The 22,826-nt window shown below is 36.1% G+C and overlaps 1 protein-coding gene across 1 annotated transcript in view; it reads right to left on the bottom strand.

The window, feature by feature from the left end:
* LOC148954754 (small G protein signaling modulator 1-like) overlaps positions 1-22,826 on the bottom strand; it is a 149,086-nt gene that overhangs the window by 64,743 nt on the left and 61,517 nt on the right. The window contains exons 7-8 of the mRNA XM_089086499.1: positions 21,390-21,457; positions 989-1,149 (exon numbers count right to left, since the gene is read on the bottom strand). Coding sequence (XP_088942625.1) covers positions 989-1,149; positions 21,390-21,457 — 229 coding nt within the window. The remainder of the gene's footprint in view (positions 1-988; positions 1,150-21,389; positions 21,458-22,826) is intronic.

The raw sequence follows: 22,826 nt of genomic DNA, 5'->3' as shown, positions 1-22,826 counted from the left end.
CCGATCCTAATTGACACATGGTCTCTGGGCAAAAAAATCTCTCAAAATATTATTTTCTATAGTAAACTTATATAATTACAAAACGTTGATTGGATCTATTCAAAACAATAACACAACGTCAGGAATGAAAATATCCGCAGACCGAGTTGAAATAAAAATTTATTTTAAAATTTTATTATAAAATTGTATTTCTCAAATTGCTTCAAATAGAAAAATGGAGATTACTTTGCTATAATTCAAATTCTATAATTTCACATGCTTACATCTGTGACTTCGCAAGTCAATCAGACCATTTTTTTTTTTTTTTTTTTTTTTTAGAGAGAGAGAGAGAGATAAATAGCCTGCTTTTTAAAACTAGAAAACCACTTTTTCTGACTAAGTCGTAACATTCCGCTTTCGCACCGACAATTTTATGTTTATTTCCTTATTCAAACCTACAAACAAAACTGTTACCATGAAATAACTAAAATGTAATTATTAATTCTTGATAAGTTTTAAAGAGGTTGAATAAACACTGTTATGTATACGGCACATACCGTAAGCCAGTAAATGAAAGCACAGTAAGAATCCCTCAAGGTAACTTGTTTTGGATTGTACCCCCCCCCCCTTTTATTCTTTACGCCAACTTCTGTGTAAAATTTCTAAAGCTAAAATATATACTTTGCTGACAGCCAGAGGTGTTGTTTCGGGAGGCAAGGGGAGGGGCATTTGCCCTCCAATAATTTGGAGAAAGAATTAGCATATAGCCCATTCCCCTCGATTATCCGTATATGGACCCCTCTTGCCCCCTCCCCATATAAAAATGCTGGAGCAACGCCCCTGCTGACAGCTTATGATTTTAAACAGAGTAATTGGTGATTTAAATATTATTAAAATTGCATAGAATTGTATCTTTGTGATTATCAATATATACTCGAATATTCTTTAGATACAAATTATTTTTACAAGGTAACTAAAGTAAACTGTTTAAATAATAAAAAAAAATCACCTGAAGACCCAATGTCTTGCTAACAGGATTGTTGAAACCGTTTCCATTCGCATAAGCCGAAGTAGACATCTGATGCCGCTGGACAAGCTCTTCAGCTGGGGGATCTGACCAGAAATGATCTTGTGTTTTCATCCTACTGAAATCGAGGGCACAAGGTCCAACTAAAAAGTAAATATACATTTAGAAATGATTTTAATTTTGGTCAACATCGATAATGTCGATCAAATAGATAGCTTCAAGTACCTGGGTAGTATTATTAGTAAAGGTGGTGGAAGCAAAGAAGATTTAAAAATTAATATAGTCAATGCCCAAGGTAGTTGAAGCAATTATTTATTTTCATAAGATACCACAAACCCAATCAATCCGTAGCACACTAAAAGCATTGCTTGCGAGGGTTTGTTACTAATAAAACAATAATAAGAACAAAAATTATGGTATACGGAGCTGGAGGGCGAAAACTGAAAACTTGTATGGAGAATACTAACATGAAAGTACACTCAACAAAACTACATAATGTTGTGATTCTGAGGCAACAATAACCATGAAAAAATAATAACAGCTATTATTTACAGTTCAACAACCGCATTTTTTCACAGGTGAAAACAATTTGGAAGAATAGAAAGACAAGTCTACAAACCAAGATTATAATATGGGAAACTACGGTAATGAAAGTAGTCAAGTATTATTCTGAAACCTGGGCGCTTGGAAAGGCAAAGGAAGATTTGTTAAATATTTCCAGAAGAATTGTTTGAGGATACTCTTAACCGGTTTGCCTAATCTTATCTCAAACAAATGTGGTTTAATCCCACTGTTGGAGTTCCACCCCTGTTTCTTTTCTTTTCAGATAAATGACCCATTTTCTTTTCTGTAATTACATTTGCCTATAGGATAATTCTTAATCCTAAGTTGAATTCTGGTTGCTAAGCTCGATTCTTTCGCAATAAGTAAGCTTTGAACTAAATTCTATTTTGGACTTCCTGGTTTGAGTCATTGAAAGATAAAGCTAAGAAAAAGTAGAATGGGTTTTGAATAGGGATTGAGAGAATTGGCTGGGCCAAGCGAAGGTCCACCCCTATGAAAAGTTGCTGTACAGAATATTATTTTTGAATTATTCTGGGTTTTAACCCCGGTTGGGGTAGCATATTTTTGTTATGACGTGTGACCGTTTGGAAAAATAAAAGTAAGATATTTTCTAAAAACTGTCTACTAAGTTTACCGGCGCCCAGGCAGGGTAGGAACAGAGTTACGAGATACCGTCATTATTATATTGACAGGGGGGGTTCGGGCCTACAAGGAGAGAGTTAGAGATTTTTAGTGGTAACCCAGGGCGGGTACACTTGGCCTTAGAAAGTGGCCATTTGACCACTCGATCCCGTTATCATATCCTGGGGAAGGGTATACTGTAAATAGGGTAGTACCAAACCCGAAATTTGCAGAACCGGTGTGGTAGACGCGGGCTTTCCATTATAATTTGGTACCTCCGGAGCTTTTCCCTCCAATAAGTGGTGATACCCGTATATTACCACGCCAATACTAGTGGCATTGTAACCTACCGCTATAACACTGGTGCCAACGGTGAGCTACCGGTATAATACCCACTTTCTAGGACCATAAAAAAGGTTAAGATGGTTAAACCACGTTTTACAGACAAAGGATGACATGTTACCCAAGATTGTAATTATCCATCGGGGCCACACAAAAGCAGGTAGTCTCCTGATGGGGTTAGAAGGGGTTACACCAAAACAAAAAAGGAACATTATGGGAAGGGGTAAAGAGTCAAGCTTTGAATAGATCGGGATGGAGGAGGACCATTCGCAACTGTGTTGGCCTCTAACAACTTGTTGCTGCAGAGAATTGGGGATAGTAGTAGCATTTATTTTTAGATAAATCATATAGCAACCATTTAATACTGGGACCTCTCTAATAAGAACCTATAGTAAAAGAAAACTGAGAAAGTTCTTAGAAAGAAATTATCTAATGAGGAAGAACTCCCATTCAAAGTTGATTCAGGAATAGTTTTCCAAAACAACTATTTTCCAAGTCATGCTGAACCATGAAAAGCAACTACGAAAATAATTGTTGAGAACTTGAAAAAAAGAGCAAGCTAAAAAGAATCCAGTCGAGATTACAAAACAAGCCTGAGAAGTGCACCATTTAAATCAACATTGTAGAAGGTCTTACTAATACAAAAAAAGTGAACGGAAAACATACAAGTTCTGTAGACAAAGAAGAATACCTTTCTTCTCAGTACCCGTACAAAAAGAATAAAAAAAACATAAATCAGCCTGCTATGTGCCTCAGTAAAAGAGTCTCGGAGGTCAAACCGCGGTTCCTGTTCCACCTAAGACCTCTAACTGGTCAATTATTTTCTTTTGAATCCCTATCTTTCACATAACTCACACGTTTTATTTCTGTAATTTTTTAACTTCTATAAATTCAGGAGAAGAATCTGCATCAATTTCTGTATTCAATATTATAGACAAAAAAAATGAATATATTTGAAATTTCTTATGCTATAAAGTATATAAACTTGGAGCAAGCTTTCTATACATGATCAGTAGATGCTGGGTCATTCTTTGTCAACGTCATCAGATCAATTACAGTTGCTGACTTTATCAGCTTCAAGATTCGGTGTACTTGGGTTTACTGGAAGCAAAGAGTTACTTCTCCCTGTTGGTAGATGGCCTCTTTGTACAAAAGAGAGGGACCTCCAGGACCTTCAATGAGACATCCTTTTCCTATGGAGATGCCAAATCCCCGGGGTGCCGTGATTCCGTCTTATGCAAGCTATGGTGGTAAAAGTTAAAGTTAAGTTAGATTATGCTAGTTTAGGTTAGGTTAGATTAGGTTAAATTTGGTTATAAATATCAGAAATGGGTTAAAAACCTAAGGTAACCCAACCTAACCAATCCTAACCTGTCCTCATCGAACCTTACGTTAAACTAAAAAGTTGACTGGCAACGCTGACTAAATCAAAGGAGTAGGTATTTTGGATATTCACCGGTGAATGTCGATATTAACGAATTTCGGAAAGTCACGGTAACATATATACAGAAACCTTGAAAATTTGGATATTGCAGATGCACCGCGAGGCAATGCAGCATATCTGCGCCAGATAGCAAAAAACCCAAGGAAGTTGAAGGTACATGAAATACTCTTGGTTAATCAGCATCACCTACGTGATTCCGTGATTCCTATTCCAGCAACCCTAGGGCCCACATGACAGGAGCTAAAAAGTCGTGACCGACGCCTAGCCCAATCGAAGAAGGGGGAAAGCCCAGAGGAGAGCCAAAGCAATCCTGACTTGGTAATTCATCATCAGAGCTTGGAATAGGAACAAAATAAAAATCAAACCGTCAAGTACCTGGCTCCTCCTGAAGTGTCCCTCAGGATAGCTGGCACTCCAACAAAGGAGACATAAGACTTTTTTTATATCTCCTTTATTTCTCCTTTTTTATATCTCCTTTGCCCCTTTGTCGAGCAAAGGAGATATAAGACTTAGCCAGTAAAGCGAATAATTTTTTGGTACAGGAAAAGTCAAACGAGTTCTCAAAATTTCATTGCGTGACACGTGTTGCCCCCTGTGGTGTTGTTAGCAGCAATGATTTTGGTGTTTCTAACCCCTATTTTACCACAAAAATCCCGTCTCGTTTGCCAAAATCTAAAAATAATCACTGGACATAAAATTAATTCTTGACTGTTTAAGGCTTTTTAAAAGCAAGGAGTTACATCTCTAAGCAAGTTGGGACTCTTGAAAGAAATTCAGGAAAGAAAACCGGTTGACTACCTAGCAAAAGAAGATTTTGAAAAGTATTTCGAAATGAAACTTGTTGCTCAATATGAGTAAGGTTGTGTGCATATGCTAATTTGCTTGTATTGCAAGGGAGATTTTAGCAAACAGTCCCTTGTGTTTTCTTGGTCTTTTGAATATAACAATATAATTGGCATTTCATACTGATTTCAAGTATATCAAATTTATTAAATTTAGTTTTAATCATAAAAAGCGATGAGCCTGAGAAAATATGCTTAATTTTCCTAAAAGGGGGAAAACACTCTCAAAAAGTCAAGCAATCCTAATGAAAAATCACACCATCAGATTTACTATATCAGAGAACCTTACTGTAGAGGTTTCAAGTTCCTGTATAAAAAAAATGTGGAATTTTGTTATTTTTTTTTACCGTAAGAACGAATCACGGATGTGTGTTTATTTGTTTTGTTTTTCCAGACTTGATCGGACCAAACCAATGATCTTACAGAATTGAGAGAAGGTCATTCGAACGGAAAACAAAAGTTTTAGTACCCTTTTTAAGGGACCAATAATATTGGAAGGCAACTAGCCCCTCTCAAACACCCCTTTTTTCCCCAAAGACATCTGAGTAGAAAGGCCTTATTGACTCGTGTCCCTCACCCCTGCTGCCATCTACAATTTAGTCTAACTCTGTCAGTACACCAAATAAGGGCATAGAGTCCCTAGGGAGATGGAACACCTGTGCTGTCAGTCATTAATCAAATTGTTTCCGGGGAAGTTAATTAATATCTGACAGATGACGTCAAGTTAATTAATGTCTTTGGAGTTCGACCAGAATTGTTTCCGGGGCAAAGTTTAGATCACACGTGACAGATGATGTCATGGTTGATTGATTTGACACGAAAGGGGAATTAATTTGGTGTTTCTAAGGGGAATTATTGATTCACGAAAGGGGAATTAATTTGTTGTTTCTAAAGAGAATTGTTTCCGAGCGAATGTCTATTAATGTCTTTAGAGTTCTACCAAGAGAATTGTTTACTGGCGAATGTTTTTACGTTATCGATGAAGTGATTAGTGCGGGAAAGGGTTTCTTAGTAATTTGAAATGTGACAGCGCAGGGATGCCAAAAACAAAAGGAACACACTGAAATTACGTTTAGGGGTTATTTGGGCGAAACTGTTTTAGACATTTTAGGGAATTATTTTGGCAAGAACAGTTAGAGACATTTTAAAAGATGATTTTAAAAGATGATTTTAGAAGAGGATTTGAGGGTGAAAATATGTGGTCGTTATACTACACAAGCTCCATTTGAACAGTGTTGTGAGGTCCTCTACCCCAACCCAAAGGCCCTCTCCCGGTCCCCAAAGGTCCACCGGGCTCCCAAAGGACCACCCGGCCCTCAAGGGCCCCCCCAGACCCCCTAAGGCCCTCCCCGGGCCCTCAAAGGCTCTCCCCCGGTCCCCAAAGGTCCACCGGACTCCCAAAGGACCACCCGGCCCTCAAGGGCCCCCCAGACCTCCAAAGGCCCTCCCCGGGCCTCCAAAGAGTCCCCCCCCCCATTTTGTTAATACTTTTTGTGCACTTTATTATATCTTTTCAGAACAAGTTCCTTTCATAATGTCATTCCTTAACCCTTTTTTACAAGTTGAAGTACCAATCCTTTCACCACAACTTTACTTTATAGCTTTTTGGATACCCCAACATCAAGCAATAGTTTTCAAAAGACATTTCAGAGCAACTTCCTTTCTTAATGTTCATTCTAAACCCATTTTCCAACTTGAAGTTCCCATCCTTTTCACCCACAAATTTACTTTACAGCTTTTTCGGATATCTCAGCACCAAGAAATACCTTTCAAAAGACATTTCAGAGCAAGTTTCTTTCATAGTGTCCATTCTAAGCCCATTTTCCAACTTGAAGCATTCTTCCTTTTCACCCACAACTTTACTTTACAGCTTTTTGGTTACCTCAACACCAAGAAATACCTTTCAAAAAGCATTTCAGAGCAACTTCTTTTCTTAATGTCCCTTCTAAACCCATTTTACAAGTTGAAGCATCCTTCCTTTTCACCCACAACTTTACTTTACAGTTTTTTGGATACCTCAACACCAAGAAATACTTTTCAAAAGACATTTCAGAGCAAGTTCTTTACGTAATGTCCCTCTTAAACCCATTTTCCAACTTGAAGCACCCATCCTTTTCACCCACAACTTTACTTTACAGCTTTTTGGATATCTCAACACCAAGAAATACCTTTCAAAAAGCATTTCAGAGCAACTTCCTTTCTTAATGTCCATTCTAAACCCATTTTCCAACTTGAAGCATCAATTCTTTTCACTCACAACTTTACTTTACAGCTTTTTGGATATCCAAACACCAAGAAATACATTTCAAAAGGCTTTTAAGAGCAAGTTCATTTCTTAATGTTCCTTCTAAAGCCATTTTCCAATTTGAAATACCCATCCTTTTCACCCGCAAATTTAGTTTACATTTTGTTCGTATATCCTAACACCAAAAAATAACTTTCATAAGTAATTTCAGAGCAAGTTTTTTACGTAGTGTTCCTACTAAACCTATTTTCCAACTTGAAGCATCCATCCTTTTCACCCAACACTTTACTTTACAGCTTTTTTGATACCTCAACATCAAGAAATACATTTCAAAATGCATTTCAGAGCAACTTCTTTTCTTAATGTCCATTCTAAACCCATTTTACATGTTGGAGCATCCTTCCATTTCACCCACAACTTTACTTTTCAGTTTTTTAGATACCTCAACACCAAGAAATACTTTTCAAAAGGCATTTCAGAGCAAGTTCTTTACTTAATGTCCCTTCTAAACCCATTTTCCAACTTGAAGCATCCATCTTTTTCACCCACAACTTTACTTTACAGCTTTTTGGATACCTCAACACCAAGAAATACCTTTCAAAATGCATTTAAGAGCAACTTATTTTCTTAATGTCCCTTCTAAACCCATTTTCCAACTTGAAGCATCCATCATTTTCACTCACAACTTTACTTTACAGCTTTTTGGATACCTCAACACCAAGAAATACCTTTCAAAAAGCATTTCAAAGCAACTTCTTTTCTTAATATCCCTTCTAAGCCCATTTTCCAACTTGAAGTATCCTTCCTTTTCACCCACAACGTTACTTTACAGCTTTTTGGATACCTCAAAACCAACAAATACCTTTCAAAAAGTATTTCAGAGTAAGTTCCTTTCTTAATGTCCCTTCTAAACCCATTTTGCAACTTGAAGTACCCATCCTTTTCACCCACAACTTTACTTTACAGCTTTTTGGATACCTCAACACCAAGAAATAATTTTCAAAAGACATTTCAGAGCAATTTCCTTTCTTAATGTCCGTTCTAAACCCATTTTACAAGTTGAAGCATCCATCCTTTTCACCCACAACTTTACTTAACAGCTTTTTGGATACCTCATCACCAAGAAATACCTTTCAAAAGACATTTCAGAGCAACATCTTTTCTTAATGTCCGTTCTAAACCATTTTCCAACTTGAAGTACCCATCCTTTTCCCTCACAACTTTACTTTACAGCTTTTTGGATGTCTCAACACCAAGCAATACTTTTCAAAAGACATTTCAGAGCAAGTTCCTTTCTTAATATCCTTTCTAAAACCATTTTACAAGTTGAAGCATCCATCCTTTTCACCCACAACTATACTTTTCAGCTTTTTGGATACCTCAACACCAGGAAATACTTTTCAAAGGGCATTTCAGAGCAAGTTCATTTCTTAATATCCATCCTAAAACCATTTTACAAGTTGAAGCCTCCATTCTTTTCACCCACAACTTTACTTTACAGTTTTTTGGATGCCTCAACACAAACAAATACTTTTTAAAAGGTATTTCGGAAAACTTTTCTTTATTAGAGTCCCTCCTAAGCCAATTTTTACAACTTGAAGTAGCCATCCTTTTCACCCACAACTTCACTTTACAGCTTTTTGGATATCTCAACACCAAGAAATACTTTTCAAAACGCATTTCAGAGCAAGTTCCTTTTCTTAATTTCCCTCATAAACCAATTTTAAAAGTTGAAGCATCAAACCTTTTCACTCACAACTTTACTTTACAGCTTTTTGGATGCCTCAACACCAAGCAATACCATTCAAAAGGCATTTCAGAGCAAGTTCCTTTCTTAATGTCCCTCCTAAATCCATTTTACAAGTTGAAGTACTCATCCTTTTCGTCATAACTTTACTTTACAACTTTTTTTCTTAATGTCCCTCCTAAACCCATTTTCCAAGTTGTAGTACCCATCCTTTTCACCCACAACTTTACTTTACAGCTTTTTGGTTCTTTTGAATGCGCCAATACCAAGCAATACTTTTCAAAGGGCATTTGAAGTAGCCATCCTTTTCACCAACAACTTTACTATACTGCTTTTTTGAATGCTCCAACACCAAGCAATACTTTTCAAAGGGCATTTCAGAACAAGTTCTTTTCATAATGTCCATCCTAATCCCATTTTACAAATTGAAGTACCCATCCTTTACACCCAAAACTTTACTTTACAGCTTTTTGAATGATCCAACACCTAGCAATACTTTTCAAAAGAACATTTGAAGTAGCCATCCTTTTCACCCACAATTTTACTATACTGCTTTTTTGAATTTTCCAACACCAAGTAATACTTTTCAAGGGCATTTCAGAACCAGCTCTTTTCTTAATGTCCCTCCTAAACCCATTTTACAAATTGAAGTACCCATCCTTCTTACACACATCTTTACTTTACAGCTTTTTGAATGCGCCAACACCAAGCAATACTTTTCAAAGGGCATTTCAGAACCAGTTCTTTTCATAATGTCCATCCTAAACCCATTTTACAAGTTGAAGTACCCATCCTTTACACCCACAACTTTACTTTAGAGCTTTTTGAATGCTCCAACACCAAGCAATACTTTTCAAAGGGCATTTCAGAACAAGTTCTTTTCATAATGTCCTTCCTAAACCCATTTTACAAGTTGAAGTTCCCATCCTTTTCATCCACAACTTTACTTTCAGCTTTTTGAATGCCCAACACCAAGCAATACTTTTCAAAAGACATTTCAGAACAAGTTACTTTCTTAATGTCCCTCCTAAACCCATTTTACAAATTGAAGTACCCATCCTTTTCTACCATGCAATACTTTTCAGTATTAAACATGGTAAAAAGATTAAATTAGGTTAGGTTAGGCTAGATTAAGTTAGGTTAGGTTAAGTTAGGTTAGGTTAGGTTAGATTAAGTTAGGTTAGGTTAAGTTAGGTTAGGTTAGCCTACGTACGCGCGCGTACGTAGGCTAACCTAACCTAACCTAGCTTAATCTATCCTAACTTATTCTAAGCTAACCTAACCTAACCTAACTTAACCTAACCTAACTTAATCTATCCTAACCTAACCTAATTTAATCTTTTTACCATGTTTAAGTTAGGTTAGCTTAGCTTATCATGAGCGCTCATGATAAATTAACCTAACCTAACCTCACTTAAACATGGAGAAATGTTTCTAATTATTTATTAATATTTATTTATACCTAACCTGACCTAGCCTATTGCTTATGGTGGTGAGATGAATGAACTTAATTTCAGAAAAATTAGAAATAAATTAAAACTTATTATCTTCATGGTAAATAATCCCAATCATAGTATAGCCATTCCTATCTTCTATGGAAAAATTTAGAATTGAACTTTTAAATTGTCTATGTCTTTGAGAAATTAGGAACTGAAATTAAAGCTTTTTCATTTTTATTGGTAAATTTCAGAATTGATCTAAATTTTTTTGTCTTCTCTAAGAAAATTCAGAAGAGAACTTGTACATTTTGCACTTCTTCGAGAAAACTCAGAATTAAAGTGGAGCTCCATATCTTCATGAAGAATATTCACACACAAGTTCCATTTGAACAGTGTCGTGAGGTCCCCGACCCCAAACCCAAAGGCCCCCGGTCTCCTTAATGCCCCTCGAGCCCCCAAAGTTATCGACACTACCTAGTTTAATGCGTGCATTAAATCAGTATTTTTTACACAGTGGAAGGATAAACACACAATTCATATCTGTAAAAAGTGAAGATGAATTATTCGACGAAAGTATGTGCACATGATAAAATCATCGTCGTGTTGAATGCTGACAAGGAGAAATACCTGAACTATGAAAAGAGTGCAAGTGGTAACACTATTGGAAATATGTGGAAGCATTGTCATTACAGTGAGAAGGTAGATTCCTTTGGAGTAACTACTAATTTCCCTCATCCAAACGGTGGATATGAGAGAGTAACATTACCAGAGAAAGTAGTGCTCAAAGAGAATGCCAACATAAGAATTATAGTTGATGAAGAGGGACAACTTCTAGCTAATGGTTCTGGTAGCATGTTAAACGTTGATAGATCTTATCGCTATCTTTCCGGTGTTAGCATTCGAATGAAAGCAAAGGGAAAAAGAAGGCATGCATACAGCTGCACCAACATCATAAATCATATCTTGTCAATGTGTCAAAACTGCTATCTATGTAAAAATAATGTGACAATAAACAGTGAAATTGCAGGCAGAATAAAAAGGACATTAGCAGACAATATCATCAATGAATATAAAGATGAATTGACGGAAAGTGAAGCGCAAGTGTACTAGTAATGTATAATAATGTATTTAACGTATTTTTATATTAATATTCTACATGTCATTATTTCATTACAAATATCTTATGCATTATTTTGTTAAGTGTTCATTATTTTTAGGGTATGCTAGAACGTCAAACGTTCAGATTATCTATTAAAAAGGTCAGAGATGTATGAAAAAGAATTTTTAGAGATAAAGATACTACTAGCAGGCTCAATTTTTCATAGAAGATAGAAAAGTTCAAGATCTCTTCTGAATTTTACCAAAGAACACAATTCATTTCTAATTTTACCAGAGAAAATAAAAAGCTTAAGAAAAGAAATTGTTCTGAAATGCCTTTTGAAAAGTATTGCTTGGTGTTGTGCTTTCAAAAAGCTGTAAAGTAAAGTTGTGGGTGAAAAAGATGGGTACTTCAATTTGTAAAATGGGTTTAGGACGGTCACTAAGAAAAGAACTTGTTCTGAAATACCTTTTGAAAAGTATTGCTTGGTGTTGGAGCATTCAAAAAGCTGTAAAGTAAAGTTGTGGATGAAAAGGATGGGAACTTCAACTTGTAAAATGGGTTTAGGAAGGACATTAAGAAAAGAACTTGTTCTGAAATGCCCTTTGAAAAGTATTGCTTGGTTTTGGATCATTCAAAAAGCTGTAAAGTAAAGATGTGTGTAAAAAGGATGGGTACTTCAATTTGTAAAATGGGTTTAGGATGGACATTAAGAAAAGAACTGGTTCTGAAATGGCCTTTGAAAAGTATTGCTTTGTGTTGGCGCATTCAAAAAGCTGTAAAGTAAAGATGTGTGTAAAAAGGATGGGTACTTCAATTTGTATAATGGGTTTAGGAGGGACATTAAGAAAAGAACTGGTTCTGAAATACCCTTTGAAAAGTATTGCTTGGTGTTGGAGCATTCAAAAAAGCAGTATAGTAAAATTGTGGGTGAAAAGGATGGCTACTCCAAATGATCTTTTGAAAAGTATTGCTTGGTGTTGGATCATTCAAAAAGCTGTAAAGTAAAGTATTGGGTGTAAAGGATGGGTACTTCAATTTGTAAAATGGGTTTAGGATGGACATTATGAAAAGAACTGGTTCTGAAATGCCCTTTGAAAAGTATTGCTTGGTTTTGGAGCATTCAAAAAAGCAGTATAGTAAAGTTGTGGGTGAAAAGGATGGCTACTTCAAATGCCCTTTGAAAAGTATTGCTTGGTGTTGGGCATTCAAAAAGCTGTAAAGTAAAGTTGTGGATGAAAAGGATGGGAGCTTCAACTTGTAAAATGGGTTTAGGAAGGACATTATGAAAAGAACTTGTTCTGAAATGCCCTTTGAAAAGTATTGCTTGGTGTTGGAGCATTCAAAAAGCTGTAAATTAAATTTGTGTGTAAAAATGATGGGTACTTCAATTTGTAAAATGGGTTTAGGATGGGCGTTAAGGAAAGAACTGGTTCTGAAATGCCTTTTGAGAAGTAGTGCTTGGTGTTGGCGCATTCAAAAAGCTGTAAAGTAAAGTTGTGTTTAAAAATGATGGGTACTTCAATTTGTAAAATGGGCTTAGGAGGGAAATTAAGAAAAGAACTGTTTCTGAAATACCTTTTGAAAAGTATTGCTTGGTGTTGGAGCATTCAAAAAAGCAGTATAGTAAAATTGTGGGTGAAAAGGATGGCTACTTCAAATGTTCTTTTGAAAAGTATTGCTTGGTGTTGGATCATTCAAAAAGCTGTAAAGTAAAGTATTGGGTGTAAAGGATGGGTACTTCAATTTGTAAAATGGGTTTAGGATGGACATTATGAAAAGAACTGGTTCTGGAATGCCCTTTGAAAAGTATTGCTTGGTGTTGGAGCATTCAAAAAAGCAGTATAGTAAAGTTGTGGGTGAAAAGGATGGCTACTTCAAATGCCCTTTGAAAAGTATTGCTTGGTGTTGGAGCATTCAAAAAGCTTTAAAGTAAAGTTGTGGATGTATAGGATGGGTACTACAACTTGTAAAATGGGTTTAGGAGGGACATTAAGAAAAAAAGTTGTAAAGTAAAGTTATGGTGAAAAGGATGAGTACTTCAACTTGTAAAATGGGTTTAGGAGGGACATTAAGAAAGAAACTTGTTGTGAAATGCCTTTTGAAAAGTATTGGTTGGTGTTGGCTGTAAAGGATGGGTACTTCAACTTGTAAAATGGGTTTAGGAAGGACATTAAGAAAAGAGCTTGTTCTGAAATGTCCTTTGAAAAGTATAGCTTGGTGTTGGAGCATTCAAAAAGCTGTAAAGTAAAGTTTTGGGTGAAAAGGATGGGTATTTCAATTTGTAAAATGGGTTTAGGACGGTCACTAAGAAAAGAACTTTTTCTGAATTGCCTTTTGAAAAGTATTGCTTGGTGTTGGAGCATTCAAAAAGCTGTAAAGTAAAGTTGTGGGTGAAAAGGATAGGTACTTCAACTTGTAAAATGGGCTTAGGATGTACACTATAAAAAGTACTTGTTCTGAAATGTCTTTTAAAAGTATTGCATGGTAGAAAAGGATGGGTACTTCAATTTGTAAAATGGGTTTAGGAAGGACATTATGAAAGTAACTTGTTATGAAATGTCTTTTGAAAAGTATTGCTTGGTGTTGGGCATTCAAAAAGCTGTAAAGTTGTGGATGAAAAGAATGGGAACTTCAACTTGTAAAATGGGTTTAGGAAGGACATTATGAAAAGAACTTGTTCTGAAATGCCCTTTGAAAAGTATTGCTTGGTGTTGGAGCATTCAAAAAGCTGTAAAGTAAATTTGTGGGTGTAAAGGATGGGTGCTTCAACTTGTAAAATGGGTCTATGATGGACATTCTGAAAAGAACTGGTTCTGAAATGGCATTTGAAAAGTATTGCTTGGTGTTGGCACATTCAAAAAGCTGTAAAGTAAAGATATGTGTAAGAAGTATGGATACTTCAATTTGTAAAATGGGTTTAGGAGGGACATTAAGAAAAGAACTGGTTCTGAAATGCCTTTGAAAAGTATTGCTTGGTGTTGGAGCATTCAAAAAAGCAGTATAGTAAAATTGTGGGTGAAAAGGATGGCTACTTCAAATGTTCTTTTGAAAAGTATTGCTTGGTGTTGGATCATTCAAAAAGCTGTAAAGTAAAGTTTTGGGTGTAAAGGATGGGTACTTCAATTTGTAAATGGGTTTAGGATGGACATTATGAAAAGAACTGGTTCTGAAATGCCCTTTGAAAAGTATTGCTTGGTGTTGGAGCATTCAAAAAAGCAGTATAGTAAAGTTGTTGGTGAAAAGGATGGCTACTTCAAATGTCCTTTGAAAAGTATTGCTTGGTATTGGCGCATTCAAAAGAACCAAAAAGCTGTAAAGTAAAGTTGTGGGTGAAAAGGATGGGTACTACAACTTGGAAAATGGGTTTAGGAGGGACATTAAGAAAAAAAGTTGTAAAGCAAAGCTATGGTGAAAAGGATGAGTACTTCAACTTGTAAAATGGATTTAGGAGGGACATTAAGAAAGGAACTTGCTCTGAAATGCCTTTTGAATGGTATTGCTTGGTGTTGAGGCATCCAAAAAGCTGTAAAGTAAAGTTGTGAGTGAAAAGGATGGATGCTTCAACTTGTAAAATTGGTTTAGGAGAGACATTAAGAAAGAAACTTGCTCTGAAATGCGTTTTGAAAAGTATTGCTTGGTGTTGAGGTATGCAAAAAGCTGTAAAGTAAAGTTGTGGGTGAAAAGGATGGGTACTTCAAGTTGGAAAAATTGGTTTAATAGAGACATTAAGAAAGAAACTTGCTCTGAAATGTCTTTTGAAAGGTATTTCTTTGTGTTGAGGTATACAAAAAGCTGTAAAGTAAAGTTTTGGGTGAAAAGGAGGGATGCTTCAACTTGTAAAATGGGTTTGGGATGGACATTAAGAAAGGAACTTGCTCTCAAATGCCTTTTGAAAGGTATTTCTTGGTTTTTAGGTATCCAAAAAACCGAAAAGTAAAGTTTTGGGTGAAGAGACTGGATGCTTCAACCTGTAAAATGGTCTTAGAAGGGACGTTAAGAAAGGAATTTGCTCTGAAATGCCTTTTGAAAAGTGTTGCTTGGTGTTGAGATATCCAAAAAACTGTAAATTAAAGTTTTGGGTGAAATGTATGGATATTTCAAGTTGGAAAATGGGTTTAGAAGGGACATTAAGAAAAGATGTTGCTCTGAAATGTCTTTTGAAAGGTATTTCTTGGTGATGGGGTATCCAAAAAGCTGTAAAGTAAAGTTGTGGGTGAAAAGGATGGATGCTTCAACTTGTAAAATGGGTTTAGAAGGGACATTAACAACGGATATTGCTCTGAAATGTCTTTTGCAAATTATTTCTTGGTGTTGAGGTATCCAAAAAGCTGTAAAGTAAAGTTGTGGGTGAAAAGGAAGGATGCTTCAACTTGTAAAATGGGTTTAGAAGGGACATTAAGAAAAGAAGATGCTCTGAAATGCTTTTTGAAAGGTATTTCTTGGTGTTGAGGTATCCAAAAAGCTGTAAAGTAAAGTTTTGGGTGAAAAGGATGGATGCTTCAAGTTGGAAAATGGGTTTAGAAGGAACATTAAGAAAAGAACTTGCTCTGAAATGTCTTTTGAAAAGTATTTCTTAGTGTTGAGGTATCCAAAAGATGTAAAGTAAAGTTGTGGGTGAAAAGGATGGGTATTTCAAGTTGGAAAATGGGTTTAGAAGGGACATTAAGAAAGGAACTTACTCTGAAATTCTTTTTGAAAGGCATTTCTTGGTGTTGAGGTATCCAAAAAGCTGTAAAGTAAAGTTGTGGGTGAAAAGGAAGGATACTTCAAGGTGGAAAATGGGCTTAGAAGGGACATTAAGAAAGGAACTTGCTCTAAAATGCTTTTGAAAGGTATTTCTTGGTGTTGAGGTATCCGAAAAAGCTGTAAAGTATAGTTGTGGGTGAAAAGAATGGATGCTTCAAGTTGGAAAATGGTTTTAGAAGGGACATTAAGAAAAGAAGTTGCTCTGAAATGCTTTTTGAAAGGTATTTCTTGGTGTTGAGGTATCCGAAAAAGTTGTAAAGTAAAGTTGTGGGTGAAAAGGATGGATGCTTCAAGTTGAAAATGGTTTTAGAAGGGACATTACGTAAAGAACTTGCTCTGAAATGTCTTTTGAAAGGTATTTCTTGGTGTTGGGGTATCCAAAAAACTGTAAAGTAAAGTTGTGGATGAAAAGGAAGGATGCTTCAACTTGTAAAATGGGTTTAGAAGGGACATTAAGAAAAGAAGTTGCTCTGAAATGCCTTTTTGAATGGTATTTCTTGGTGTTGAGGTAACCAAAAAGCTGTAAAGTAAAGTTGTGAGTGAAAAGGATGGATGCTTCAAGTTGGAAAATGGGTTTAGAAGTGACATTAAGAAATGTATTTGCTCTGAAATGTCTTTTGTAAGGTATTTCTTTGTGTTGAGTTATCCGAAAAAGCTGTAAAGTAAATTTGTGGGTGAAAAGGATGGGTACTTCAAATTGGAAAATGGGTTTAGAATGGACATTAAGAAAAGAAGTTGCTCTGAAATGCCTTTTGAAAGGGATTTCTTGGTGTTGGGGTATCCAAAAACGCTGTAAAGTATAGTTGTGGGTAAAAAGAAAGGATGCTTCGAGTTGGAAAAGGGTTTTAGAAGGGACATCAAAAAAGGAACTTGCTCTGAAATGCTTTTTGAAAGGTATTTCTTCGTGTTGAGGTATCCAAAAAGCTGTAAAGTATAGTTGTGGGTGAAAAGGATGGATGCTTCAAGTCGGAAAATGGGTTTATGAGGGACATTACGTAAAGAACTTGCTCTGAAATGTCTTTTGAAAGGTATTTCTTCGTTTTGAGGTATCTAAAAAGCTGAAAAGTAAAGTTGGGGGTGAAATGGAAGGATGCTCCAACTTGTAAAATGGGTTTAGAAGGGACATTAAGAAAGGAACTTGCTCTGAAGTGCTTTTTGAAATGTATTTCTTGGTGTTGAGGTATCCAAAAAGCTGTAAAGTAAAGTTTTGGGTGAAAAGGATGGATGCTTCAAGTTGGAAAATGGGTTTAGAACGAACATTAAGAAAGGAACTTGCTTTGAAATGTCTGTTGAAAGGTATTTCTTGGTGTTGAGGTATCCGAAAAAGCTGTAAAGTAAAGTTGTGGGTGAAAAGGATTAGTACTTCAAGTTGGAAAATGGGTTTAGAATGAACATTAAGAAATTAAGTTGCTCTGAAATATCTTTTGAAAACTATTGCTTGATGTTGGGGTATCCAAAAAGCTATAAAGTAAAGTTGTGGTGAAAGGATTGGTACTTCAACTTGAAAAAAGGGTTAAGGAATGACATTATTAAAGGAACTTGTTCTGAAAAGATATAATAAAGTGCACAAAAAAGTATTAACAAAATGGGGGGGACGCTTTGGGGGCCCGGGGAGGGCTTTTGGGGGTCTGGGGGCCCTTGAGGGCCGGGTGGTCCTTTGGGAGCCCGGTGGACCTTTGGGGACCGGGGGAGGGCCTTTGGGGGCCCGGAGAGGGCCTTTGGGGGCCCGGGGAGGGCCTTTGGGGGTCTGGGGGGCTCTTGAGGGCCGGGTGGTCCTTTGGGAGCCCGGTGGACCTTTGGGGACCGGGGGAGGGCCTTTGGGTTGGGATAGAGAACCTCACAACACTGTTCAAATGGAACTTGTGTAGTATAACGACCAGAGATTTTCACCCTCAAATCCTCTTCTAAAATCATCTTTTAAAATCATTTTTTAAAATGTCTCTAACTGTTCTCGCCGAAATAATTCCCTAAAATGTCTAAAACCGTTTCGCCCAAATAACCCCTAATCGTAACTTCAGCGTGTTCCTTTTGTTTTGGCATCTCTGCGCTGTCACATTTGAAATTACTAAGAAACCCTTTCGCGCGATAATCAATTCATCGCTAAGGTCAAAACATTCACACGGAAACAATTCTCTTGGTAGAACTATAAAGACATTAATAGACAGTCGCTCGAAAACAATTCTCTTTAGAAAGATCAAATTAGTTCCCCTTTCGTGAATCAATAATTCCCCTTAGAAACACCAAATTAATTCCCCTTTCGTGTCAAATCAATCAATCATGACATCATCTGTCACGTGTGTTCTAAACTTTGCCCCGGAAACAATTCTGGTCGAACTCCAAAGACATTAATTAACTTGACATCATCTGTAAGATATTAATTAACTTCCCCGGAAACAATTTGATTAATGACTGACAGCACAGGTGTTCCATCTCCCTAGGGACTCTATGTCCATATTTGGTGTACTGACAGAGTTAGACTAAATTGTAGATGGCAGCAGGGGTGAGGGACACGAGTCAATAAGGCCTTTCTACTCATCTGATCAAATTTTGAGAAACCTCTTTGATTCAGCATAGTTGAAAAGCCCAGTAACTTTGCCCCTGGGATGACATGGCCCCCCACAGAGCCGGGGAAAGGGCTCTAAGTTCTGAAATTTGCCAAATGTGTACATAAAGTATTTGTTATTAGAAAATATACTGGAATTTTCCGGGGAGAATTTTCTGTGGTGACGAATTGCGCTGACGGTTCAATAACCACTGAGAATCTGCCAGAACGAAATGCCGTATCCAATAAGCGATACCAGTAGGCAATTCAAACCTAATCCCAGAGATATCTTCTACCACGAAGGGAGGTTGAAAAGAAAATAAGAAGAAGAGAAAATAACTACTCTAAAACAAAACAAACATTCTCAATTCTTCTTAAGATACCATACTATTAACATTATTTTAAGACTCAGTATTCCAGATAGCAAAAGAGGCAATCAGGAGATAGGAATCCTATATGCCGAATGTTTTATCAAGATCATAATCAAAATTATCATAATTGTCAAGATCATTATCAATTTATAAAAATTATCAAGATCGTAAATAATTTCTGAGACCACACTGGCTAATCATGATAAACAAAAAATCGCGAAGAAAGGAAGAAAACGAGGACAATTGACAGCCAGTGAAAAAACTGAAAAATTATGCAAATATTTCGGTCAAGACCTCCGCTTGACCGTCCTCAGTGCAGAATAAAATTGATAAAAATATAAAAACCAAACCTTAAAATAAAAATCCTAAGTCCCATTTATGACAAAATTATTAATTCTGATCGTTTTTACATACATCCACAAAGTTATATTGTGCAATCGAATAGAGTCTCCGATAACAATCAAACTGGAAAGCGATCAGCCTTTAAAAGTGCTTTACGCAAAATGAAATTCTGAAATTCCATTTAGACTTGTGTTTTTTATTCAGTTACCCTTTCACCGTTACTAAGAAAGAGTCGTCCAATTTTAGTTTGGTGTTTTTATTTTAAGGTTTGGTTTTTATATTTTTATCAATTTTATTCTGCACTGAGGACGGTCAAGCGGAAGTCTTGACCGAAATATTTGCATAATTTTTCAATTTTTTCACTGGCTGTTAATTGTCCTCGTTTTCTTCCTTTCTTCGTGATTTTTTGTTTATCATTATCAAGATCATAAGCAAAAAGATCTAGAGACAAGAGATGGAGTAGTTGTGAGGGTGCATGAACATTACCGTGTAGTTGAAAAAATGAAATACCCCACAAGAAAATACAAAGCGACTTCAAATCAAGTAATGGAAAAAACGGATCTATTTCTTTCAACGATAAGGCTCCTCAGTTTGTTCGTCGAGTTTAACAAATTGCCCTATTACAAAATCCCATACTTAAGAGATGAACGAGTATACAGTTGTATGTATCATTGATGAGTTATATACAGAAAGATTTGACTTACATTCACTCAACGATCTTGCTCAGCAGAGTCACTAATGTGGAGGGAACTGATTGACAGCACCTGCAGTCTCCTCCAAGCAGCCCTGTAGAGTATTATGTATGGGCCTCACATGGGTTGATATTGCTGCTAACGAGGTTTCCATTTCTAATATAAACCCTTTTGATGTGCGGCTTCTCTCAAGGATGTTGCAATCAAATTTTAAGGCTATTGAAATCCATGATCGAGAGGCGCCAAACAACTTACATCGGATGTACAGTTTAAATGAGTATTCTTTTAATATTTATATACAAAATCAAGCTTGTATTTTATATTTAAATTGCCTTTCGTTCCGTCGGATCTGCAACAAAACTGTTCAAGCAAACGTAAAATTTATGCAGTAGAACTTTCGAGCCTCGAGAATAAATATGGACTGTGGGTTGTCAAGAAAATTGATTCTTCTGTCCCTGAATCGGAGCTCTTTGGATCTAAATTTGGGGTAGCAGTGAGCTAGCTCCAAAACCCAAAGCGATATTAAGATGGGATTGCAGCTCGTTTTATTCCAGCACCGTTCGAAAACCAATAACTAAAATACATAACATAATACTACCTCCTTGAATATAAGTTATCACAGACTTTTATAGTTTCAACGAAAACAAATGTTTAATTCGTATGACTTTTTGTGTATGGTTAGTGAGGGAGGGTGTGATGCTTGAACGGAGAATCTACTATATATGGTCTGGTGCTGACTTCAATTTTTTTAGCTCAACCGTGGAATTAGCAAGTAATAATCCAACCGGTACTTACCGGTATATGTGGAAACACTATCACAATATCAGCATTACCTTAGAGATTTTTCAACAAGGCAATGTACAGAAAGTACCAATCGGTATCCCAGTCTTTAGATACCTTTAAACTTCCTTGTTACCGATAATAACAACCTTAGATTCAAAGAAACTCAAAGCCAGATACTGAGGAGCCGACTTTAGTTTCAACTTGAGTTATGAAAATCCCAAAGAGTATGAACTAAAAGAAAAGAAAATATTGACATCATGTTAACAGCCAAACGAGGGCCAAAGGCCCGAGCTACCGACTTATAGGGAGTGAAGCGACTGGAGTGATGTGACGTCAGGGTATACTTGTGAGGGCTGAAGACCTTAACTCTTAGATGAAGAGGTCCAAGGGCCTGAGCAAATGGAAGGAGATGATGTATAACAAAGAAGTTCTTCCTACAATGGTTTTGAGTTCATGAGGAAGCATAATTTACTCTGAGCAGCCTTCAAAAACTAAACGACTAAAAAAATTATGCAGCCTTTGTTATGAAAATAAAATATATTAAAAATAATAGAGACTCACCCATGAGAGAACTAAGTACTGGTCCATAATCGGGGTCAGCCAACACAGATTCTTTTTCATAATATTTACTAAAATATTAAAATAAATTCATTAGTAAAGTAACTTTTTACTATCTGAAAATATAAACAATAAAAAACTTGTCACCATATTCAATACCAAAGCGCACATCCCAAGTTTTCATATTTTACAAGAGAGACAAAATAAATGTTTTAAAAAATGAAAATAAGATTAAATAAGAAACCTCGAAAAAAAATTAGCGTAAAGTTCAGTAGTGTGGTGTCACTTCTTAATGCAATCAATAAATTATGTCAGGTATTGCCCAACGAAAGGCAATGAGAAGTTTGATCTTTCCTACATCCTTTGTATAAAAAAAAGAAAAAAAAAGGTTTTTACTTATTAGTGACATTTTCAAAGCGTTCAATTTTAAAGAAAAATAAAATAATATCTAATGAGAAAAAAAGTTTTATAGGATCCCCCACCCCCCAGCCACCCCACTGGTTTTGACACAGCAGTGTGTCTAAGGGAAACACCAGGAAATAGTCTCGCGAGGAGGATGTCCAACGAAAGTTTTTTTTAACTAGAATTTAGATGGAAATGTTTTTCTTTTGGTGAAAAATTACCAGAGCGGGCAGTCACACCCTGGCAGCATTCATTGATGTGCTGCTTATTTTCATAATTTCGAAAAAGCTTAAAAAAAGATTTCTTGAAATCAGAACGTTGCATATTGACCTGATGTTTGACTCAGTATAATGAAATATAAAATAAAGAGGGCTGGTGAATCATATTCATCCGGAATAGGTGAAATGTTTTCCTCCGGTATAGAATTTTTCTCATTTGAGAGTGTTGATTTTTGTTGATGTAAAAGATGAGTAGTTTTGTCGTATAATAGGATTTATGTCTCATGATTGCAGTGCAATACAAATCAGTGCAGTAAAAATCTACGTTTTTAAGAGAAGGATATTAAGCAGAGAGAAATTCACCTACTATTGATGAATTTATTTTTATGTTTGGATATAACTTTTATAAAAGATTTTTAAAATATATTGCTGTTATCATTGTTACAGAGTAAAAATGTTTCCGATTTTGGTAACGATTTGAAATTTTTGTATTAAAATATAAGTAGTAAAAGGGTCATTTCCAGAGAGCTCTGGGATCTAGTCGAGGATACTGGAATCAGCATAAATAATAGATGAAAGAAAAATATGGAACGAACATCAGTGAAACTTGAACTGCTTCTTGAAATTTGGTATTATCAAACGTTCTACTTTATTTTACATTTTTATACAATGGCCTTGGCTTTCTGTCGTGGCTTTACTCTAATTAGTCATGGCTCTCAAGTTTTTCATCACTTCCACCAATTTGATTTTAATTCAAACTTCTCAGTGGAAATTTTCTTCAACGTAAAGTGCATCCCCCCCCCCCCGTCAAATTCCCTCC

This window comes from Artemia sp. Qi Xiang Cuo, chromosome 3, assembly GCF_049724085.1.
Source record: "Artemia sp. Qi Xiang Cuo chromosome 3, ASM4972408v1, whole genome shotgun sequence".
In the NCBI taxonomy this organism is placed as follows: domain Eukaryota; kingdom Metazoa; phylum Arthropoda; class Branchiopoda; order Anostraca; family Artemiidae; genus Artemia; species Artemia sp. Qi Xiang Cuo.
Note: the sequence above shows the minus strand (reverse complement) of the source record. Positions and strands in the feature narration are given on the sequence as shown.